The sequence below is a fragment of the Neolamprologus multifasciatus genome, chromosome 4 (assembly GCF_963576455.1).
Source record: "Neolamprologus multifasciatus chromosome 4, fNeoMul1.2, whole genome shotgun sequence".
NCBI lineage: Eukaryota > Metazoa > Chordata > Actinopteri > Cichliformes > Cichlidae > Neolamprologus > Neolamprologus multifasciatus.
The window spans coordinates 24,580,828-24,598,479 of NC_140442.1; the positions used below are offsets into that span (position 1 = coordinate 24,580,828).

The 17,652-nt window shown below is 43.1% G+C and overlaps 1 protein-coding gene across 5 annotated transcripts in view; it reads left to right on the top strand.

The window, feature by feature from the left end:
• LOC146520564 (myosin-10) overlaps positions 1-15,680 on the top strand; it is a 61,150-nt gene extending 45,470 nt beyond the window's left edge. For 3 of the 5 annotated variants that reach the window (XM_085156359.1, XM_085156361.1, XM_085156360.1), the window contains 31 exons: positions 215-367; positions 542-715; positions 801-974; positions 2,273-2,387; positions 3,026-3,088; positions 5,073-5,266; positions 5,606-5,727; positions 6,486-6,555; positions 6,697-6,857; positions 6,943-7,051; positions 7,165-7,296; positions 7,391-7,597; positions 7,753-7,890; positions 7,985-8,108; positions 8,221-8,392; positions 9,106-9,318; positions 9,393-9,537; positions 9,632-9,838; positions 10,393-10,497; positions 10,781-10,933; positions 11,015-11,263; positions 11,399-11,611; positions 11,720-11,932; positions 12,013-12,174; positions 12,257-12,385; positions 12,506-12,594; positions 12,763-12,886; positions 13,310-13,518; positions 13,609-13,717; positions 13,824-13,996; positions 14,168-15,680. In XM_085156359.1, the coding sequence (XP_085012485.1) occupies positions 215-367; positions 542-715; positions 801-974; positions 2,273-2,387; positions 3,026-3,088; positions 5,073-5,266; positions 5,606-5,727; positions 6,486-6,555; positions 6,697-6,857; positions 6,943-7,051; positions 7,165-7,296; positions 7,391-7,597; positions 7,753-7,890; positions 7,985-8,108; positions 8,221-8,392; positions 9,106-9,318; positions 9,393-9,537; positions 9,632-9,838; positions 10,393-10,497; positions 10,781-10,933; positions 11,015-11,263; positions 11,399-11,611; positions 11,720-11,932; positions 12,013-12,174; positions 12,257-12,385; positions 12,506-12,594; positions 12,763-12,886; positions 13,310-13,518; positions 13,609-13,717; positions 13,824-13,996; positions 14,168-14,324 (4,758 nt within the window). In that variant the 3' untranslated portion in view covers positions 14,325-15,680. The remainder of the gene's footprint in view (positions 1-214; positions 368-541; positions 716-800; positions 975-2,272; positions 2,388-3,025; positions 3,089-5,072; positions 5,267-5,605; positions 5,728-6,485; positions 6,556-6,696; positions 6,858-6,942; positions 7,052-7,164; positions 7,297-7,390; positions 7,598-7,752; positions 7,891-7,984; positions 8,109-8,220; positions 8,393-9,105; positions 9,319-9,392; positions 9,538-9,631; positions 9,839-10,392; positions 10,498-10,780; positions 10,934-11,014; positions 11,264-11,398; positions 11,612-11,719; positions 11,933-12,012; positions 12,175-12,256; positions 12,386-12,505; positions 12,595-12,762; positions 12,887-13,309; positions 13,519-13,608; positions 13,718-13,823; positions 13,997-14,167) is intronic. The other 2 variants (XM_085156362.1, XM_085156363.1) reach the window with 1 other exon arrangement.
• The last annotated feature ends 1,972 nt before the right edge of the window (positions 15,681-17,652 follow it).

Consider the following 17,652-nt stretch of genomic DNA (forward strand, 5'->3'; position numbering starts at 1 on the left):
TCCAGAGTGCTTAAGGGTACACTTCGTTTTTGCGAACTCAAACCATATGTTTGAACTGGTCCACCAGCTGGCTAATGGATTGTCCTAATTGTGGCCCACTGTTTGACGTCATGCTCCAACACTCCAGACTAAAACAACAACACGAGTCTGTGTGTGTCTCGTGTATAATTCATGTTGCTCTCCGCACTTTTCTGCTCTCTTTGTTTTACCTCAGGCTGACTTTGCTGTTGAAGCCTTGGCTAAGGCGACGTATGAGCGGCTGTTCCGCTGGCTGGTCCATCGCATCAACAAGGCGCTGGATAGGACCAAACGGCAGGGGGCGTCCTTCATTGGCATCCTGGACATTGCTGGCTTTGAGATCTTTGAGGTGCTCGTGGTGCTTTTAATAGTGACAGATGCTTTTCTACAACATACAAAGTGACGTCTGGCAGATGTAGTTTTGTTCCCTCGTAAGAGTATAAAAACAGACAGGACAGATGATCCAGCGAAAGGATAAATCACATGTAAAAAGATTTCCTTCTGCTATTCACTTTCCTACCAGCTGAACTCATTTGAGCAGCTGTGCATCAACTACACCAACGAGAAGCTGCAGCAGCTCTTCAACCACACCATGTTCATCCTGGAGCAAGAGGAGTACCAGAGGGAGGGCATTGAGTGGAGCTTCATCGACTTCGGCCTCGACCTGCAACCCTGCATCGACCTCATCGAGAGACCGGTCAGTGTGCTTGTGTGCATGTACGACAGTGTGTATACGTGTCTGCTTTTAAATACACGGTTATTCCCTAAATATATCTCCTCAGAATAACCCCCCTGGCATTCTCGCCCTGCTGGATGAGGAGTGCTGGTTTCCCAAGGCCACTGACAAGACGTTTGTAGACAAAGTGCTGCAGGAGCTGGGCACACATAGCAAGTTTCAGAAGCCACGTCAACTCAAAGACAAAGCTGACTTCTGCATCATCCACTATGCAGGAAGGGTACGTATATCAGGCTTGGAAGACAAAAACCAAAACGAAAGCAATTATCTTTGTTTCCTTTATAGCTTTAAATCCTTCTGGGAGCTCTGTGCATTCCTCGTTCAACGACTTTGCTGCTCTTCTCTGTGGCACAGACTTGTGGTTGCGTAGTTTAACCAGGTCACTGCGTTAAAACAATAGCGCTGTTGTTGTGCTGCTGCCGCTGCTGTTGGAACCCCACATCTGGTTCACATTGGTGTGAGATTGAGTGCCTGATGCCTTGCGGTTGCATAACTGAGATGTGAACTTTCACCTTTGTGTGGTATTCTGCCATCTGTACGGAAAAAATGATCCTCCGCGGCATTCCAAAGGGGGCGCTTGACATCTGATATCACAGCTACCCTGATTTGTTGAATACTATTTACCTGCTTCTTTTCTGGATTGCACATATTTTTACAAGCTCATCGAAGACCACCAGTCAGTTTAACATTAGTCCTTATGAGAAACGGGTGATTCAGATAAATATTTCACATCCAGCTCACAAAACTGGATCCAACATTAAATCTGAACTTAGGCAAACAAATCCTCTGTGACAGAGTGATACCGAAGAGGAAAATAAGTACAAACATAGCAAGTTTGCTTTTCCTGGACTTTGATTAAACCCATATGCGGCTCTTACATTCTTCATGTTAGGTTGCCGGGCGTGTAATTTGCTTGTTATGTTCCACTCTCGTCCAGCACTGTTCGTAGTATGTCACATTTCTGAAAAACACATACAGGTCATTATCCTGTTTCAGACACTTAATCCAACCCAACTGTGCCGCCGCAATTCTTCACTGTGCTGCCAGTCAAATATAATATCCAACTGTGAATCTCATCATATACAGTATTATATCAGTTTGTGGTTTGAAATAGACTCACGCAGCACATCTGGTGCTGCCTGTAAGTTAAAACAACTGCTGCGTGGTATCTGGAAACAGCGCCAGACCTAGCTGTCACTTAAGACAGGTGAAGCAACAGAGCAGAGGCAGTTAATCAGAGCCTGAAAACCATTCCTCTGAGAGTGGATTTTGAAAGCCTTTTTATTATTTATACAGTTACACTGGGATATAAGATAAAAGACAGGAAAGAGAATGAATGGCCTAGAGCCAAATTTGCAAAAATAAAGCTTGATTTGATGCTGTTTTTCCTGTGTGGGTTTTAGGTGGAGGTCACAGCCCTCATAGTGTTCTCATCTTTGATTTTTGTTTTTTGCACATATAAAAACACATGATAGCATTTTTTGTGCTCAAACAATGCCTATCACTGTTTTTGCTTAGGTGGACTATAAAGCTGATGAATGGCTTATGAAGAACATGGATCCTCTGAATGACAATGTAGCCACGCTGTTGCACCAGTCAACTGACAAGTTTGTGGCCGAGCTCTGGAAAGATGGTAAGTCATTTAGAAGTTTGTAGTGGCCTGAAAAAGCCCATTGGGTTTTCACCTGTGTGTATTTATATGTATTTTCCAGCTCTCGGCACCATTTCAGACTGACATTACACACCACAAGTTCCAATGTGACATGCTATAACTGAGTAAATGTCATATTTCATGGAGGGAAGTATACTTCCTCTCTTCTCACACTTTCTCTCAGAGCTAGAGGTGTGTTTTATGGTTTTACTAATGAGGGGAAAGACTTTGCCAGCAGAAACATTAAGGGTAAGTGAGTTAAACCACAGCCCACTCCACTCAGTCGAATGAGCTGAATGACATTTGGTGCTAAAACTGCCAATTATACCAGTAAATACCTTATTAGTTTTTCAGGTGCTAACTGTGGCCCTTAACATTGTTGTTCTGATTTTGTGGAATTAACAATCTGATTAATGAGAAGCTTAATAACATGGTAATAACACTGATATTTACTCTTCTGTCTTCTTTAATAACAGCTAATCAGTGCTGTGAAAATGTGTGTGTGTGTGCGTGCGTGCGTGCGTGCGTGCGTGCGTGCGTGCGTGTGTGTGTTGCATCCTTGCTGTCTTTCTTTTTCTCTCTCACTGTCCTGTCTTCTGTCTTTGTCTCTGTTGCTGTAGACATTCAGACGTTTCAGAGAGCCTCTTTCTATGACAATGTGTCTGGGCTCCATGAAGCTCCAGGTGAATGATAGTAACACTTAACCTTTGTAAACCACTGGCTGCTTCTCCTGCTCTGCACTGGCGGTCTCATTGGTTTCCTGTCCTGTCATGACTGCACCGTGCATCTGTCCAAAAAGTTCTCCTCCAGCTTTGCATGGCTTTAAAACCTCTCATACGTATTTCTATTGGTGCTGGTGGTTTACTGCCACTCTTAATACTCTGACATCTATTGTTTGTGAAGTCTTATTTTACAAATTGTGAAAATCTTAGACACTAAATCGGAGTGTGCCTGATCAGGGGGATGCATTTTAAAGTTGATTCAGGCTCTAATGTACAAATGAAGGATTTAAAAAAATGCTCACTGAATTAATGGGCTGCATATTCAGAATTAGGGTCAACACTTCAAACGGAAAAATAACTACATCCCGTCAATCCTTATTACTCATAGGAGGCTGTGATTAACAATCTACTGTTTAACAAAAAGTGTTTAGTTTACTTAGACATTAAGCAGATATGATGAAAAACTAACAAGAAATAGCTCTTCAACATGAGGGTTTTATTTTTTTTCTTGTGATGACGTGTGTGAATCTGACTGAAGCTTTTGTAAAATGACAAGTTTCAGTTCAGTTCATTTTATTCTTATAAAGCCAGATCACACTCACCTCAAGGTGCTTTATATTGTAAGGTGAAGACCCTAAAATAGCACAGAAAGAGAAAACGCCAAACCCAACAACCCCCTTTGAGTAAGCACTCGGCGACAGTGGGAGGGGTAAACTGACTTTTAACAGGAAGAAACTTCCAGCAGAACCAGGCTCAGGGAGGGGCAGCGATTTGATGTGACCACTTGGGGGTGACGAAGAAAGTGAGAAAAGGATTAATAATAACTAATGATTAAATGCAGAGAGAGGTAAAAAAAAAAAAAAGAAACAGCAAAAAAAGCCAGCATCCTGAGAACAAAGTGATGTTTTCGTGAAAATTCATGAATTTTTTTTTGTTTCATTTTGTTTGTTTACATTTTGAATATGATTTCTAGCACTGATAATTCCTCTGGTGATGTTTATACCACATTTTGTAAACATGTGAATAAAGATGTTTAAATGGGGTCTGTTTCTGAAGTTTTATGCAACCTTTGGTGATCATGTGCACATAGTGCCTCTAAGCTATGCTTTAATCTAAAAGCAGAGTGAAGAACAGAAACTGATAGTAAGTAACTACAGATGTAAGAAAATGTTTCTTAAAAATCTGCTTTGCAAATGTCTTATGCAGAAGGAAGTGTGTGTGGGATTCATCCAGAAGAAATATTGTGTAGCATTTATGAGCACCTTGATCTTTTTGTTTATTATATGGAATTTCTCTTTATTAGATGACATCAGCGTGCCACCTCATATTTAAATTTTGGTTTGCTAAACCACCGAGCTACACCCAGAGCAAGAAATGTGATTGCATATTGATTCATTTTGGCCAAATTTACAGAAAAAATTTGCAGAAAATTATAAAAGACATTCATATCCAGATCTTACCCGACAGAAAAAAAGGAATAGCAATCCTAGTTTTTCTTATTCTCTACCACACCCCCATTTTTAGCTATATTTTCATGTGTGTACGGCATTTAGAAGATCATCTGAAATACATTACTCCTGCTTTGTGGACTCAAATCCATTAGATCGTGCTTTAAAAGCATTTAAGAGTAAAAGACAATTAAGTAGTGTGCTAACTGAGATGGTCATCGCTCACAGCTGGTCTGGTAACAGTGTTGTCTGTCTTCATGCTGTATTATAAAAATAGAAAAGAGCAAACCCAGCTGAGTTTAACACGTCAGCCATTATTGGCAGCGTCTCATGATAAACATTCACATTAGATTTAAAATACACATCAAAGAAAGATTGCCGGCTTTTCTCTTTTCTTTTCATGTAAATATCAGATCATATCAATCATATCTGCATCTGTGGATTCCTCCTTTAATCTAGTTATCCGTAATCCTCTTTAACTAATTTTTCTTTACCAGTTGACCGGATAGTGGGACTGGACCAGGTTGCGGGCATGAATGAGACAGCGTTTGGTGCTGCCTACAAGACCAAGAAGGGCATGTTTCGCACAGTGGGGCAGCTGTACAAGGAGCAACTGTCTAAGCTCATGGCCACACTGAGGAACACCAACCCCAACTTTGTCCGCTGCATCATCCCCAACCATGAAAAAAGGGTGAGTCTTAAAATCTAAAATCTAACCATCAGCAAAATGTCCTGCTTCAGCGTCACTACAAACAAATGTGCAAATTCTGTGGGAATTTTAAATGCCTTCACTTATTTATGCTTGCACTGAGATGGGAAACATTTGCACTGATCGTCGTGAGTACAGGCAAGAAGCACTGATGCTTTTGGCTGAGAGGATGACACGTGCACTGACTGCAGTGTCATGGAAACAGATCTCATTAAACCCTTTTTTTTAAAGGGCTATTTATACAGAAGCTTTACATAATGTTTTTCATGGTCTCATGTTTTTTTGTTGATCTCATTATTTTTCCTCTTCCTGCTTTGCCAGGCTGGTAAACTGGACCCCCACCTGGTTCTGGACCAGCTGAGGTGTAATGGTGTGCTTGAGGGGATCCGTATCTGCAGACAGGGCTTCCCCAACCGCATCGTCTTCCAGGAGTTTAGACAAAGGTCATTTTTAATCTATGTCTCAGTTTGTCACCTTAATGTTTTCCTACTAAGGTTTGGAATAAGCTAAATGTATTTATAACTTTGTAGAAAAAAAATGTGTAAGGCTCTTTTAGGAATTAAACTTGTCATATATGAATCCATCCATCCATGCATTTTCTTAAACACTAATCCAGTTCAAGGTTTTGGGGTGCTGGAGTCTATCCCAGCTGTCACTGGGTCAGAGGTGGGGTACAGGCTGAACTGGTTGCCATTCTGTCACAGGGCTAATACACAGAGACAGACAGCTATAAAAAGTATGATTTACATGTTAAAATACACACTCACTGGACATTTTATTAAGTACAGCTTGTTAGTAATGAGCGGGAGCACCTTTTGTCTTCAGAACAGCCTTAATTCTTCATCAAGGTGCTGGAAACATCTGTATTCACGTGATAGTATCGCACAGCTGCAGATTTGTCGGCTGCACATCCATGACATGCATCTTCAGTTCCACCACATCCAAAAGATGCTCTACTGGACTGAGATCTGGTGACTGTGGAGGCCTCTGCTCAAATAAGTCACGTTATTCTTGGGCTGATTAAATATTTGTATTAACGAGAAGTTGAACAGATGTAACTAAAAAAAGGGATTCATGTGTGCAGCTTCTACCTGACGGGAAACAAAGGACTCGGTCCTGTCTTTCATTCTGTTTTGTATAATATTAGCAGGACATTTTGTCACTCAGTGATGGTGCTTGTTTCTTTCTGCTTTTTAACAAGGTATGAGATCCTCACTCCTAACGCCATTCCCAAGGGCTTCATGGATGGCAAGCAGGCCTGTGAGAGAATGGTAAGGACCCGTCCAAACTCCGATGATTTATCTTTACATGGAGGGGTCTAAGAAGTAAAGGTCACCTTGTTATTAAAATGATTATAAATAAATTATGAATAGACAACACACATCTTCACCTCATCTCCCTCTAAATGATAGATTCAAGCCCTAGAGCTGGATGGCAACCTTTTCCGAATTGGCCAGAGTAAGATCTTCTTCAGGGCCGGAGTCCTCGCCCACTTAGAGGAAGAGAGGGACCTGAAAATCACGGACATCATCATTTACTTCCAGGCTGTTTGTCGAGGATATCTGGCACGCAAGTAAGTAGAAACAGAGTTGTTTCTATATATTTGATCACACAAATCTCACTGTTGTCTCTCTTTTCTTCTTCTCTGTTTGCTTCAGGGCCTTCGCTAAGAAACAACAGCAGCTCAGTGCGCTAAAGGTTCTCCAGAGAAACTGTGCTGCTTACTTAAAGCTGCGTCACTGGCAGTGGTGGAGACTCTTCACTAAGGTGTGTAACTGTCATTTCTCAGTGCTGATAATTATTAAGAGTTTGTAGTAGTCAGTGTTGTGCAAAAGCAGAGTCCCTCTGGTTTTGCTGCTACTGTTCATTTGTACCCACAGGTGAAGCCCCTGCTGCAGGTGACCAGGCAGGAAGAAGAGTTGCAGGCTAAGGATGAAGAGCTGGTCAAAGTGAAGGAGAAGCAGATGAAGGTGGAGGGAGAGCTGGTGGAGATGGAGAGAAAACATCAGCAGGTTGGTTACAACTACAGCAGTATCATCAAATGTTCACTTTAATGTTGAACTCTCTGAGGTGCACAATCGACACAGTAACATTATCGATGTGTAGCTAATGGAAGAGAAGAACATCTTAGCCGAGCAGCTGCAAGCGGAGACAGAGCTGTTCGCAGAGGCCGAGGAGATGAGAGCTCGTCTTGCTTCCAAAAAACAAGAGCTGGAGGAGATCCTCCACGACCTGGAGTCCAGGCTGGAGGAAGAAGAAGAGCGGAGCCAAGAGCTGCAGAACGAAAAGAAAAAGATGCAGTCCCATATCCAGGTATCAGGGCATTAATGCTAGGAGAAATAGATTATTTGTCTCTCAATTACTTATGTAACAGCAGGGAATGTTAAAAAAAACAAGTATATTTTAAAATATAACTGGCTTACTCAGTGTAAAATATGTTTGCTCATTATGTTTGTTGCTGTGCGTAGGACCTGGAAGAACAGTTGGATGAGGAGGAGGCTGCCAGGCAGAAGCTGCAGCTGGAGAAAGTGACAGCTGAAGCTAAAATGAAGAAATACGAAGAGGACATTTTGCTGCTGGAGGACCAGAACTCCAAGTTCCTCAAGGTGAGAGGAAAATGCCTCTAAAAGGGTGGACGCATTCATGTTTGAGTTGGGAAGTTAGCTGTGCATTAAGGGGTCTGTCTCTTTTCATGTTTAGGAAAAGAAACTGCTTGAGGACAGAATCAATGAGGTGACCTCGATGCTAGCTGAAGAGGAAGAGAAGGCCAAGAACCTGGGCAAGGTCAAAAACAAGCAAGAGATGATGATGGTCGACCTGGAGGGTAAACAAGTGAACCATAGTATCCGTAGAATAGCAAATTATCGCTTCTACAGCACGGTTGTTAAAAGAATTGTCTTATATTAAACCAATGTTTTATTATGTTTTATAATCAGAGAGGCTGAAAAAAGAGGAGAAGACCCGACAGGAGCTAGAGAAGGCTAAGAGGAAGCTGGATGGGGAGACGTCCGACTTCCAGGACCAGATATCAGAGCTTCAGTCCCAAATAGAAGAATTTAAAATGCAGATGAGCAAGAAAGACGACGAGCAGCAGATGATGCAGGCGAGGTAGGAGATGGTAGCCCGACGACGGAGGAGAATGAGTCCTGATCAGTTCAACAGACTGAGCTAAATATGGGCTTCAGAGTCATAGAAATTCTAAAGTGATTAGAGCAGGAGTGAGATAAGTGATAAGTGTTGCATAGCATTACAAAGCAGTCAGCGCACTGGAAACATTCACACTAGCCATTTTATATGGAGCGTTTCATTAGACTCCCAACACTGCAGACCGGTGTACAACAGTGGTCGTATTGTTAAAGTTCACTTTTTGTTGTTCTGCTTGGTGACCCGGTGCCGGCTGATATTTACTACGTGACTCTCACAGCACTGGAATGTGTTTGGAGTGTGCGATTGTTATTTGTGAGGTATTATTGGTCATTTATAAGTGTGAGATCATACTACATTCATACATTTCTTTTAATTAGAATCAACAGTGATCCTGCCTCTGCTGCCACCCACTGGACCAATGGTTTCATTACATGCACGGCATTTTTGGAGAAGCAAATCTGAATAAGCACTGGAACTTTTATTCAAGTCTAAACCTTCTTACATTCAACCAATGGTTTTTCTGTTTTATAATTAGACGGGCTGAAGGAAGAAGAGAGGAAATGACTGAAAAAGTTTATAGTGCTTATTTTTAGTGGAACATTGAGGTTGTCCTATATCTCCAGAGGCATTGTGGTTTTTTTTTTATTATAGCCACTTTTATACTTTGATTTCAGGAGCGAGGAAGAAGTCAGCCATAAGAACAATGCTCTGAAGCAGATTCGGGAGCTGCAGGCGCAGCTGTCTGAGCTGCAGGAGGACCTCGAGTCCGAAAAACAGGCCAGGAACAAGGCTGAGAAACTCAAGAGGGACTTGAGTGAAGAGCTTGAGGCCCTGAAGACTGAACTGGAGGACACCCTCGACACAACTGCAGCCCAGCAAGAGCTTAGGTACTGTATGCTACATTTCTCATCCATATTTTAAAGAGTGGTGCATTTAGGGGAGCTTGTTATGTTCTTTGTAGGACCAAGCGTGAACAGGAGGTTGCAGAGCTGAAGAAAGCCATCGAGGAGGAGACTAAAAACCACGAGGCTCAGATCCAGGAGATGCGACAGAGGCATGGCACAGCCCTAGAAGAGCTGTCCGAACAGCTCGAACAGGCAAAGAGGGTAACTGACCTTTTTCTAATCAGCAGATTCACAAATTACTATAGGTGCTACTCTGTCATTTATACTACTAATGTTTATTATGGATTATACGTAGTTCAAGGCTAACCTGGAAAAGACCAAACAGAGCCAAGAGACTGCCAACAAGGAGTTGACCAGCGAGGTCAAGAGCCTGCAGCAGGCAAAGCAAGAGTCCGAACACAAGAGGAAGAAGCTGGAGGCTCAGCTGCAAGAATTCATGGCCAGGGTCACTGAAGGAGAGAGGGCTAAGGGAGAACTGGCTGAGCGCTCACACAAACTGCAGGTGAGGTGGTGTTGGTGGGGGTGAAACTGGTTTAAGGTATCAGAGCAGAGGAAAAATAATTTTTTATTAAATGTGCTAGCTTATCAAAAATATCTGGATTCTTCTAGAAGCAAAATCCTCTTGTTCGTGTACACAAGCTTAAAGTAAATGAACTGGTTCTTCGATAGTGCTTTCTATCTATCGTTCACACTCCAAAGGATACTTTGGCAAATAGACTCAACTAGCCAGGGATCGAACCACCAACCTTTTTTAACCTTTTTCATTGTAGTGTAACTTCATTTTTTCACTGTTCAGTTGTATTTCTTTGTGTGACTCTTTATCTTTTCTCTTGACAATAAGTCGACGTTGTAAGAATTCTTTTGTAGCTGTTTAGTCTTTACTTTGGACAACAGCTGCTTCATTTAATGAGTTTATAGTACATACTGACTGCTAAAGGACAGATTCTTGAAAAACTGTAAATATAAGCTCGCAGAGATTTTGTTTCACCACTTGTCATTTCTGTATTCAAGTCTGTTGGACCAAAGCAGATAATCTGGTTTAAAATCTTCACACAGACTGAGCTGGACAATGTGTCTACCATGCTGGAAGATGCAGAGAGGAAGGGGATCAAGTTGGCCAAAGATGTCGCTGGGCTAGAGAGTCAACTGCAAGACACGCAGGTAGCGTAAAGTTAACTGTGATATTAAAGGGAACCTCCTATGCTCATTTCCAGCTCAGTATTTCTATTCTTATTCTATTCTATTTCTATTCTTATTCAAGTACAGAATGTTTCTTTGTCTTATACTGGGCCTTGGTGCGCCCCCTTATAACTTTTCCAGTGCCCATTTCCAGTCTCTATTACTGGAGAGTGATGGGCGCTGTAATGGATCCTCTTTTAGCCTCAAAATCATTTAAGTGAAACTGTTCTTTTAAAATAACTGTATCCATATTCATTGTTATTAGGAACTACTCCAGGAGGAGACCCGCCAGAAACTAAACCTCAGCAGTCGAATCCGTCAGCTGGAAGAGGAGAAAAACACTCTGCAGGAGCAGCAGGAGGAGGATGAGGAGGCACGCAAGAATCTGGAGAAACAGATGTTTACCTTACAGGCTCAGGTAGGACATGATTTCTGCTGTAGGAAACAAAGTTTAAGTAATGTGACTTTCCTTTAAATAAGTTTATTTTCTGTGGTGCAGCTGTCAGAGAGCAAGAAGAAGCTTGAAGACGATGTTGGAACAATTGAAGGTCTGGAGGAGACGAAGAAGAAGCTGCAGAAGGACCTGGAACTGGCCAACCAGCGTCTGGAGGAGAAGACGATCGCTTTTGAAAAAATGGAGAAGACCAAGACTCGTCTGCAGCAGGAGCTAGATGATCTAACTGTGGACTTGGACCACCAGAGACAGATCGTCTCCAACCTGGAGAAGAAACAGAAGAAGTTTGACCAGGTGAGAACATGTCAGTGGATGCATTTCAAGTCAAGTTTGTTGTACATACAATTTTTTGTTTTGAAGCTAAGAGTATAGATGTTATCACTAATTAATTTTCTATTTCTTGAAATAACAACTCTGTTCTCTTGGTAGATGCTGGCTGAGGAGAAGAGCATCTCGGCTCGTTATGCTGAGGAGCGTGACCGTGCTGAAGCTGAGGCCAGAGAGAAGGAGACCAAAGCTTTGTCCATGGCCAGAGCCTTGGACGAGGCACTGGAAGCCAAAGAGGAGCTAGAGAGGATTAACAAGCAGCTCCGCGCTGAAATGGAGGATCTAATGAGCTCAAAGGACGATGTGGGCAAGAATGTGAGTGGCACAGTGTTTTAGAAGGGGACCTTTTTAAGTTTAAATCCAAGTGTTTCGTCTTTTTTTTTCATTCACTCCTCTTTTTCATATCTCACACACACATATCAGGTCCATGAGCTGGAGAAGTCGAAGCGCACGCTGGAGCAGCAGCTGGAGGAGATGAAGACTCAGCTGGAGGAGCTGGAGGACGAGCTGCAGGCCACAGAGGACGCCAAGCTGCGCCTGGAGGTCAACATGCAGGCCATGAAGGCCCAGTATGAGAGAGACCTGCAGGGCCGGGACGACCAGAACGATGAGAAGAAGAGAGCACTGGTCAAGCAGGTGCAAATTAAATCTAACTATGTTGCATTGGTTCGTTCCCCATAATTTCCACACTGATGACTTGTGATGTCTCCTTCCAGGTGCGAGAGATGGAGGCGGAGTTGGAGGATGAGAGGAAGCAGAAAGCTTTGGCTGTGGCTGCTAGAAAGAAGCTGGAGATGGACCTGAAGGATATAGAGGGTCACATAGAAGGAGCCAACAAGGCTCGAGACGAAGCCATCAAACAGCTGCGCAAGTTACAGGTGCAGATTTTATTCACGTGTTTGCATCAGCCGAATTTTTATACTTTATTCTCCAGTCATGCCTTGGTTTTGTTTCCTTCAGGCCCAAATGAAAGACTACCAGAGGGAGCTGGAAGACACTCGAGCTTCCAGAGACGATATTTTTGCCCTATCCAAGGAAAACGAGAAGAAGCTCAAGAGCCTGGAGGCAGAGATTGTACAGCTACACGAGGTCAGATGTTTGTTGCTATGCAGGGTGTTGGTAATTCACAGTTAGCAGCAGTTTATACATTCAAGAGTCCCTCTTAATGTTCGATGAAGTGCTGATAGATTTTTTTTTTCTGCCCTGCAGGACTTAGCAGCGTCTGAGAGGGGACGACGCCACGCGGAGCAGGAGCGCGATGAGCTGCAAGATGAAATCTCAAACAGCACCTCTGGGAAGTAAGTTCACCTGCTCTAGGAAATGACCTTACGAGAAAAGTGCAAAAGTCAAAACAAATGATTCTCAAAAACCAAACCAGTAATTTACAGAAAAACTAAAATGACCCTGACAGTCGTATTTCGGCTGCTCTGTTCACCGAGGACATGTTATTTTTCTCGTTGTGTCAGGACTGCTCTGATGGATGAGAAGAGAAGGCTGGAGGCTCGCATCGCCCAGCTGGAGGAGGAGCTGGAAGAGGAGCAGGGCAACATGGAGCTACTCAATGACCGCTTCAGAAAGACAACCATGCAGGTTTGATTTCATACCGCTATGTCAGTATGAGCGTATTCAGTGTCTTTAATCATCCGAGTCTTCATTGGACTAAAACATTTACTGAGCTCCAGGAAGCTGTAAGAATGTAAGAAAGATGGATGGGCCCTTGTTTCATTTCAGAGGTGTATCAGTTTGCCTTGAGTTGACTGCAGCTTTTTAAGTAAACGTAAAAAGCCAACAAATCGATGTGAAACCAAAGATCGACAGATGTCATCTCCAAATGAAAATATCTGGGGGGGTTTTGTCAACCTCAGTCTGGCAGCACTGATGAGGAGGGCAGGTTTTTACCCATCTCGGCTATCAGAGAGGAACCATAAACTGTGCACCATCCCTGTCCACTTGGATTCTCTCTGTTTCTCCATGACGATTTTTTTTTACTCCACCTTTCTCGCCCTCCATCAGGTGGACACTCTTACTACAGAGCTGAGCGCAGAGCGCAGCACAGCCCAGAAAAGCGAAAATGCTCGCCAGCAACTGGAGCGTCAAAACAAGGAGCTGCGGGCCAAGCTGGGCGAGCTGGAGGGTTCAGTGAAGAACAGGTTCAAGGCCTCCATCACTGCCCTGGAGGCCAAAATAGCACAGCTGGAGGAACAGCTGGAGCAGGAGGCAAGGTAGGAATTTACTACACCGCTCTTCTTGCTCTAGCTAATGAACAAAACCAGTCAGAAAGCTTTACGCGTGAAACGTCTTCTCCACTCAAGGGAGCGAGCGGCAGCCAACAAGATCGTCAGAAGGACCGAGAAGAAGCTAAAAGAAGTCTGCATGCAAGTGGAGGATGAGCGTCGCCATGCCGACCAGTTTAAAGAGCAAGTATGTCTACTGCTGCTGTAAATAAGCTGCATTTATCACTCACTGCGCGTGTTCTCAGCTTCAGCTTAACAACAGCTCTATGTCTCGCGTCTCCGTGTGTGTGAAGGTGGAGAAGGCCAACTCCCGTATGAAGCAGCTGAAGCGGCAGCTGGAGGAGGCTGAAGAGGAGGCCACGAGGGCTAACGCTTCACGTAGGAAGCTGCAGAGAGAACTGGATGACGCCACCGAGGCCAGCGAGGGCCTGAGCCGTGAGGTCCACACTCTCAAGAACCGCCTCAGGTGAGGAGGAAGAAAGTGGCTGCAGTCACAGGATCCTCATTTGCTTGATCTTTTTTTTTTTAAAACGACATTGCTACTTTAACCATTTGTCGCTAACAGCAGCAGACATTTTCCATTTTAATTTGTGTCTTCCTGTTTTTTACCTGCTCTCTGCTTCTCTCCCTCTTACAGGCGTGGTGGCCCCATCACCTTCTCCTCCAGTCGCTCAGGCAGACGTCCGCTGCAGGTCGAGGGAACTTCTTCTTTGGACCTCCTGTCCGACGATGAGCTGGAAAACAAGATCACTGACAACAATGCCAATGAGACCCCAGCGCCACAAACAGAGTAGAAGAAAAGCCTTTGCCTTCCCTCAGTCAGCCCTAACAGACACAGCGGGACTCTCACAGCTTAAACAGGGACACTCTTCTCATCCCTCTGGCCACTTTAGCACATAAAGTCCAAGACATCCCCAGTTTGACTAGATTTCCCTCTTCAAACTACAGGCAGCATGACCTAAGCCATCCTGACTTTCCTGTTCAACCTTAGCAGACACCAGCAGTTGGACCCCCAATGCTCTCACCACCGCCCCACTAAAGACTGTAAGAAACGCCTTACTACTCCAGCTCTGTGCTCAGCTCCTCTAGTTGATTTTCTTCTGCTGGACCACCGTTTAGCTCACAGGTGTCGAACTCCAGGCCTCGAGGGCCGGTGTCCTGCAGGTTTTAGATGTTTCCTTGATCCAACACAGCTGATTTAAAGGCTAAATTACCTCCTCAACATGTCCTGAAGTTCTCCAGAGGCCTGGTAATGAACTGATCACTTGATTCAGGTGTGTTGACCCAGGGTGAGATCTAACACCTGCAGGACACCGGCCCTCGAGGCCTGGAGTTTGACACCCCTGCTGTTCAGAATGCTTCCAAATGCTAAAACGATAGCACTGCAATATTTGAAAGGAGCGCATCATAATGAAAACAGATGCTATTTTTTTCACCGATCTACAATACATGCACCATGTGACTCAGTTTAGTTATATTAGTTATGAACTGGAACTGATATTGTTTGCTTTTCCAGTCCTATGCTAGGATTGCTTGCTTGCGTATGAGTATAAAATGTGAGTGTAAGCTGCTTCTTGCATTGGTTTCTCTTACGTTCGACAGTAGGTCAGTGTTGACTTGTAATTATTTGGCGTGAGCGCTAAATCACACTCATGTCCTCTCGCTTCATTCTTCTTCTTCTGTGCCTTTTTTCGCTCTCTTTAAACTCTAAACCCATTTATGCCACATATACTGTTCATATATTGAAACATGCTTAATTTCATGAAGGTATTTTCATAAAGCAAAAATCATAAATTAAATTTGTAACGGATTATATTAGTGGAAACCTGATTTTCTTTGGCGTGTATGTACTCCTGCAGCGTGTATGTTGCCACGATGATTGATATGTCAGCCGTGTGGGGTTCTTTGTAGATGGGTGCTATGACTTTTCTTATCAGTAACTTTTATACTTTTTGAGTTATTAAGAGTTAAAAACAATCCAATAGACATCAACTGTATTTATATCTCTGCTATTGTATACGAGACAAACTCCATTCATATTTCAAAATGCTCAGTATTGCACATTGCTCAACTGTACCTTTGCTCATGACACGTACAGTTTATGAGTCTTTAGAAGTTCTATAATGCATTAAAGTCTATGGAGCCCAATACGTTCCTGGTTTCCTCAGCAGTCACTGATGTTTTTGTCTATTTTTTGTCTTTTGACTAAAGAGCATTTAGATGAACTCAAAGATGAGATGCTACAGATGTCTTCTTCCCTGCCAGAGGCATCAAACTTCTATTAGTTTGGGAGTCACATATAGCCCAGGAAAATAACTGCATAATAACTAATAACACATCCGTGTTTTTATCTTACAGCTAATATAAAAACGAGAAGATTTACTTTCATGAATGATCTGTTTAAAGAACAGATGATAAACAGCTTTAGATGTCTCAAGAAAAGAAAAAGGATGTGTCCGTTTTCCACTCACTCGTTTTAAGAACCTTGCCAGTGTTTCCTCAGTTTAACCAATTTACTTGTGTTTGGGATGAGAACCTGTGAGGGTTGAGTGTTACAAAATACAGTCATGAACCGGTTCAAAGGTCAGATAAAAAGGGTGAATGCCAACAGAGATAACAGAGTTTAACAGAACCAAAATGTATCTACGCTTTTAAGAAAAAGAAAGAAAGAAGAACATCGTGTGGTGAGTTTCTGAATGCTAGTTTGTAGTGACAGATCCTTAAAAAAAAGAAAATCTAAACCAGAACAAATCCATACACACCTGCCTGCTGGGATCTTTTAACAAAACCAGAAAGACAAGGTAAAGTATGATGAATGTCCTCAGAAAGCCAAAATGGGGGAGCACTTCTAACACTTCGGCAGTCCAGCAGAAGGTTTTTATAAATTTGTCTTGCTGATCTTACACCTTTTTTGTAAGCCCTCCAGTCCTAGAAGGTAATTTAACCTCTGTCCGTCTTTTTGAGCACAAGAACCTTTTTTAAAGTCACAGAAACCAAACTGCGAACACCAACAGTGTCCAGTAAGTTTACTCCAGTGCTGTACCTTAACAGTGTTTAAAGGGGATCCATTATGTTCTCAGTTATTTGGTTTTGGGGCTCTAATAAAGTATCTTAGTAGTTCAACATAATCTTTATTTATCCCACACTGGGTCTTAAGTTGCTTCCTCTCAGATCATCCTCTGTGTGAAACAAGTTCCCCCCGCTTTCATGCCAACTTTGTTCTGATTGGCTGCCCCTTGACAATGAACATTTGAACTAACATATGTGGACCATCCAATGCCAGGCATTGGATGCCATCCTCAGAGCAGCCTTCTCCCTCAGACGAGCTGAGACATTTCACCCCTAAACATTTTTAGGTGATTCAATCAAAAGCCCAAACATAAAATTATGGAGCGTTGGGAACCACTTACATACAGTGTTTCCCTTTTTATCCAAAACACACAGTGGAGTCTCTGTGTGTGTGTTCAGTGAGAGAGGAGATAAAGTGCCTGTAATGCGCCGAGTTGTGGAAACAACTTCTGTAATCCTTCATCATGTGACTCATAGTAATAATCACTCCATAATGAAGAGAGCTGTCCGCCGTGCAGCAGGTGAGAGACGCAAAGCTGCTTCAGCAGTCACTCCGCAAACTTAACGGACTTACACGTCAACACCTTCCGGTAAGTATCGCTCACAGCCTGGTTGTTGCTTTGGAAAGTGTACAAGTGATGGATGACAGAGGTTTGTTTCGTTATAATCTGCTTCTTATCAGACTTGACCGCACTGGATAGTTTGATCAAATGCAATAAAAGCACTTAAGCAAACTTTTACCACCTGCAGCTGCTCCAGGGGCATCATGGCTCCCTGTACACAAGCCAAAAAAAAAAAAAAAGCCAGCAGTGGTGACTCAGTGAGTCATCAACCATTGTCTGTCGGTTTTAATTGTAAATACCGACAATGGCTTCTGTTGATTACAGGGTTCAGAAATTGGCCCTACACTGTTGTGACCGTTTTTTTTTTTATTCATTCATTGACAGCCAAAATATTCAAATGCAAATCAGCCTGTGAATCACAGCCGGGAGATCTGTTCTATAAATACGGATCCAAACCCCCCTGTTGTCCTCGCAGGGCCCGACAGAGGTG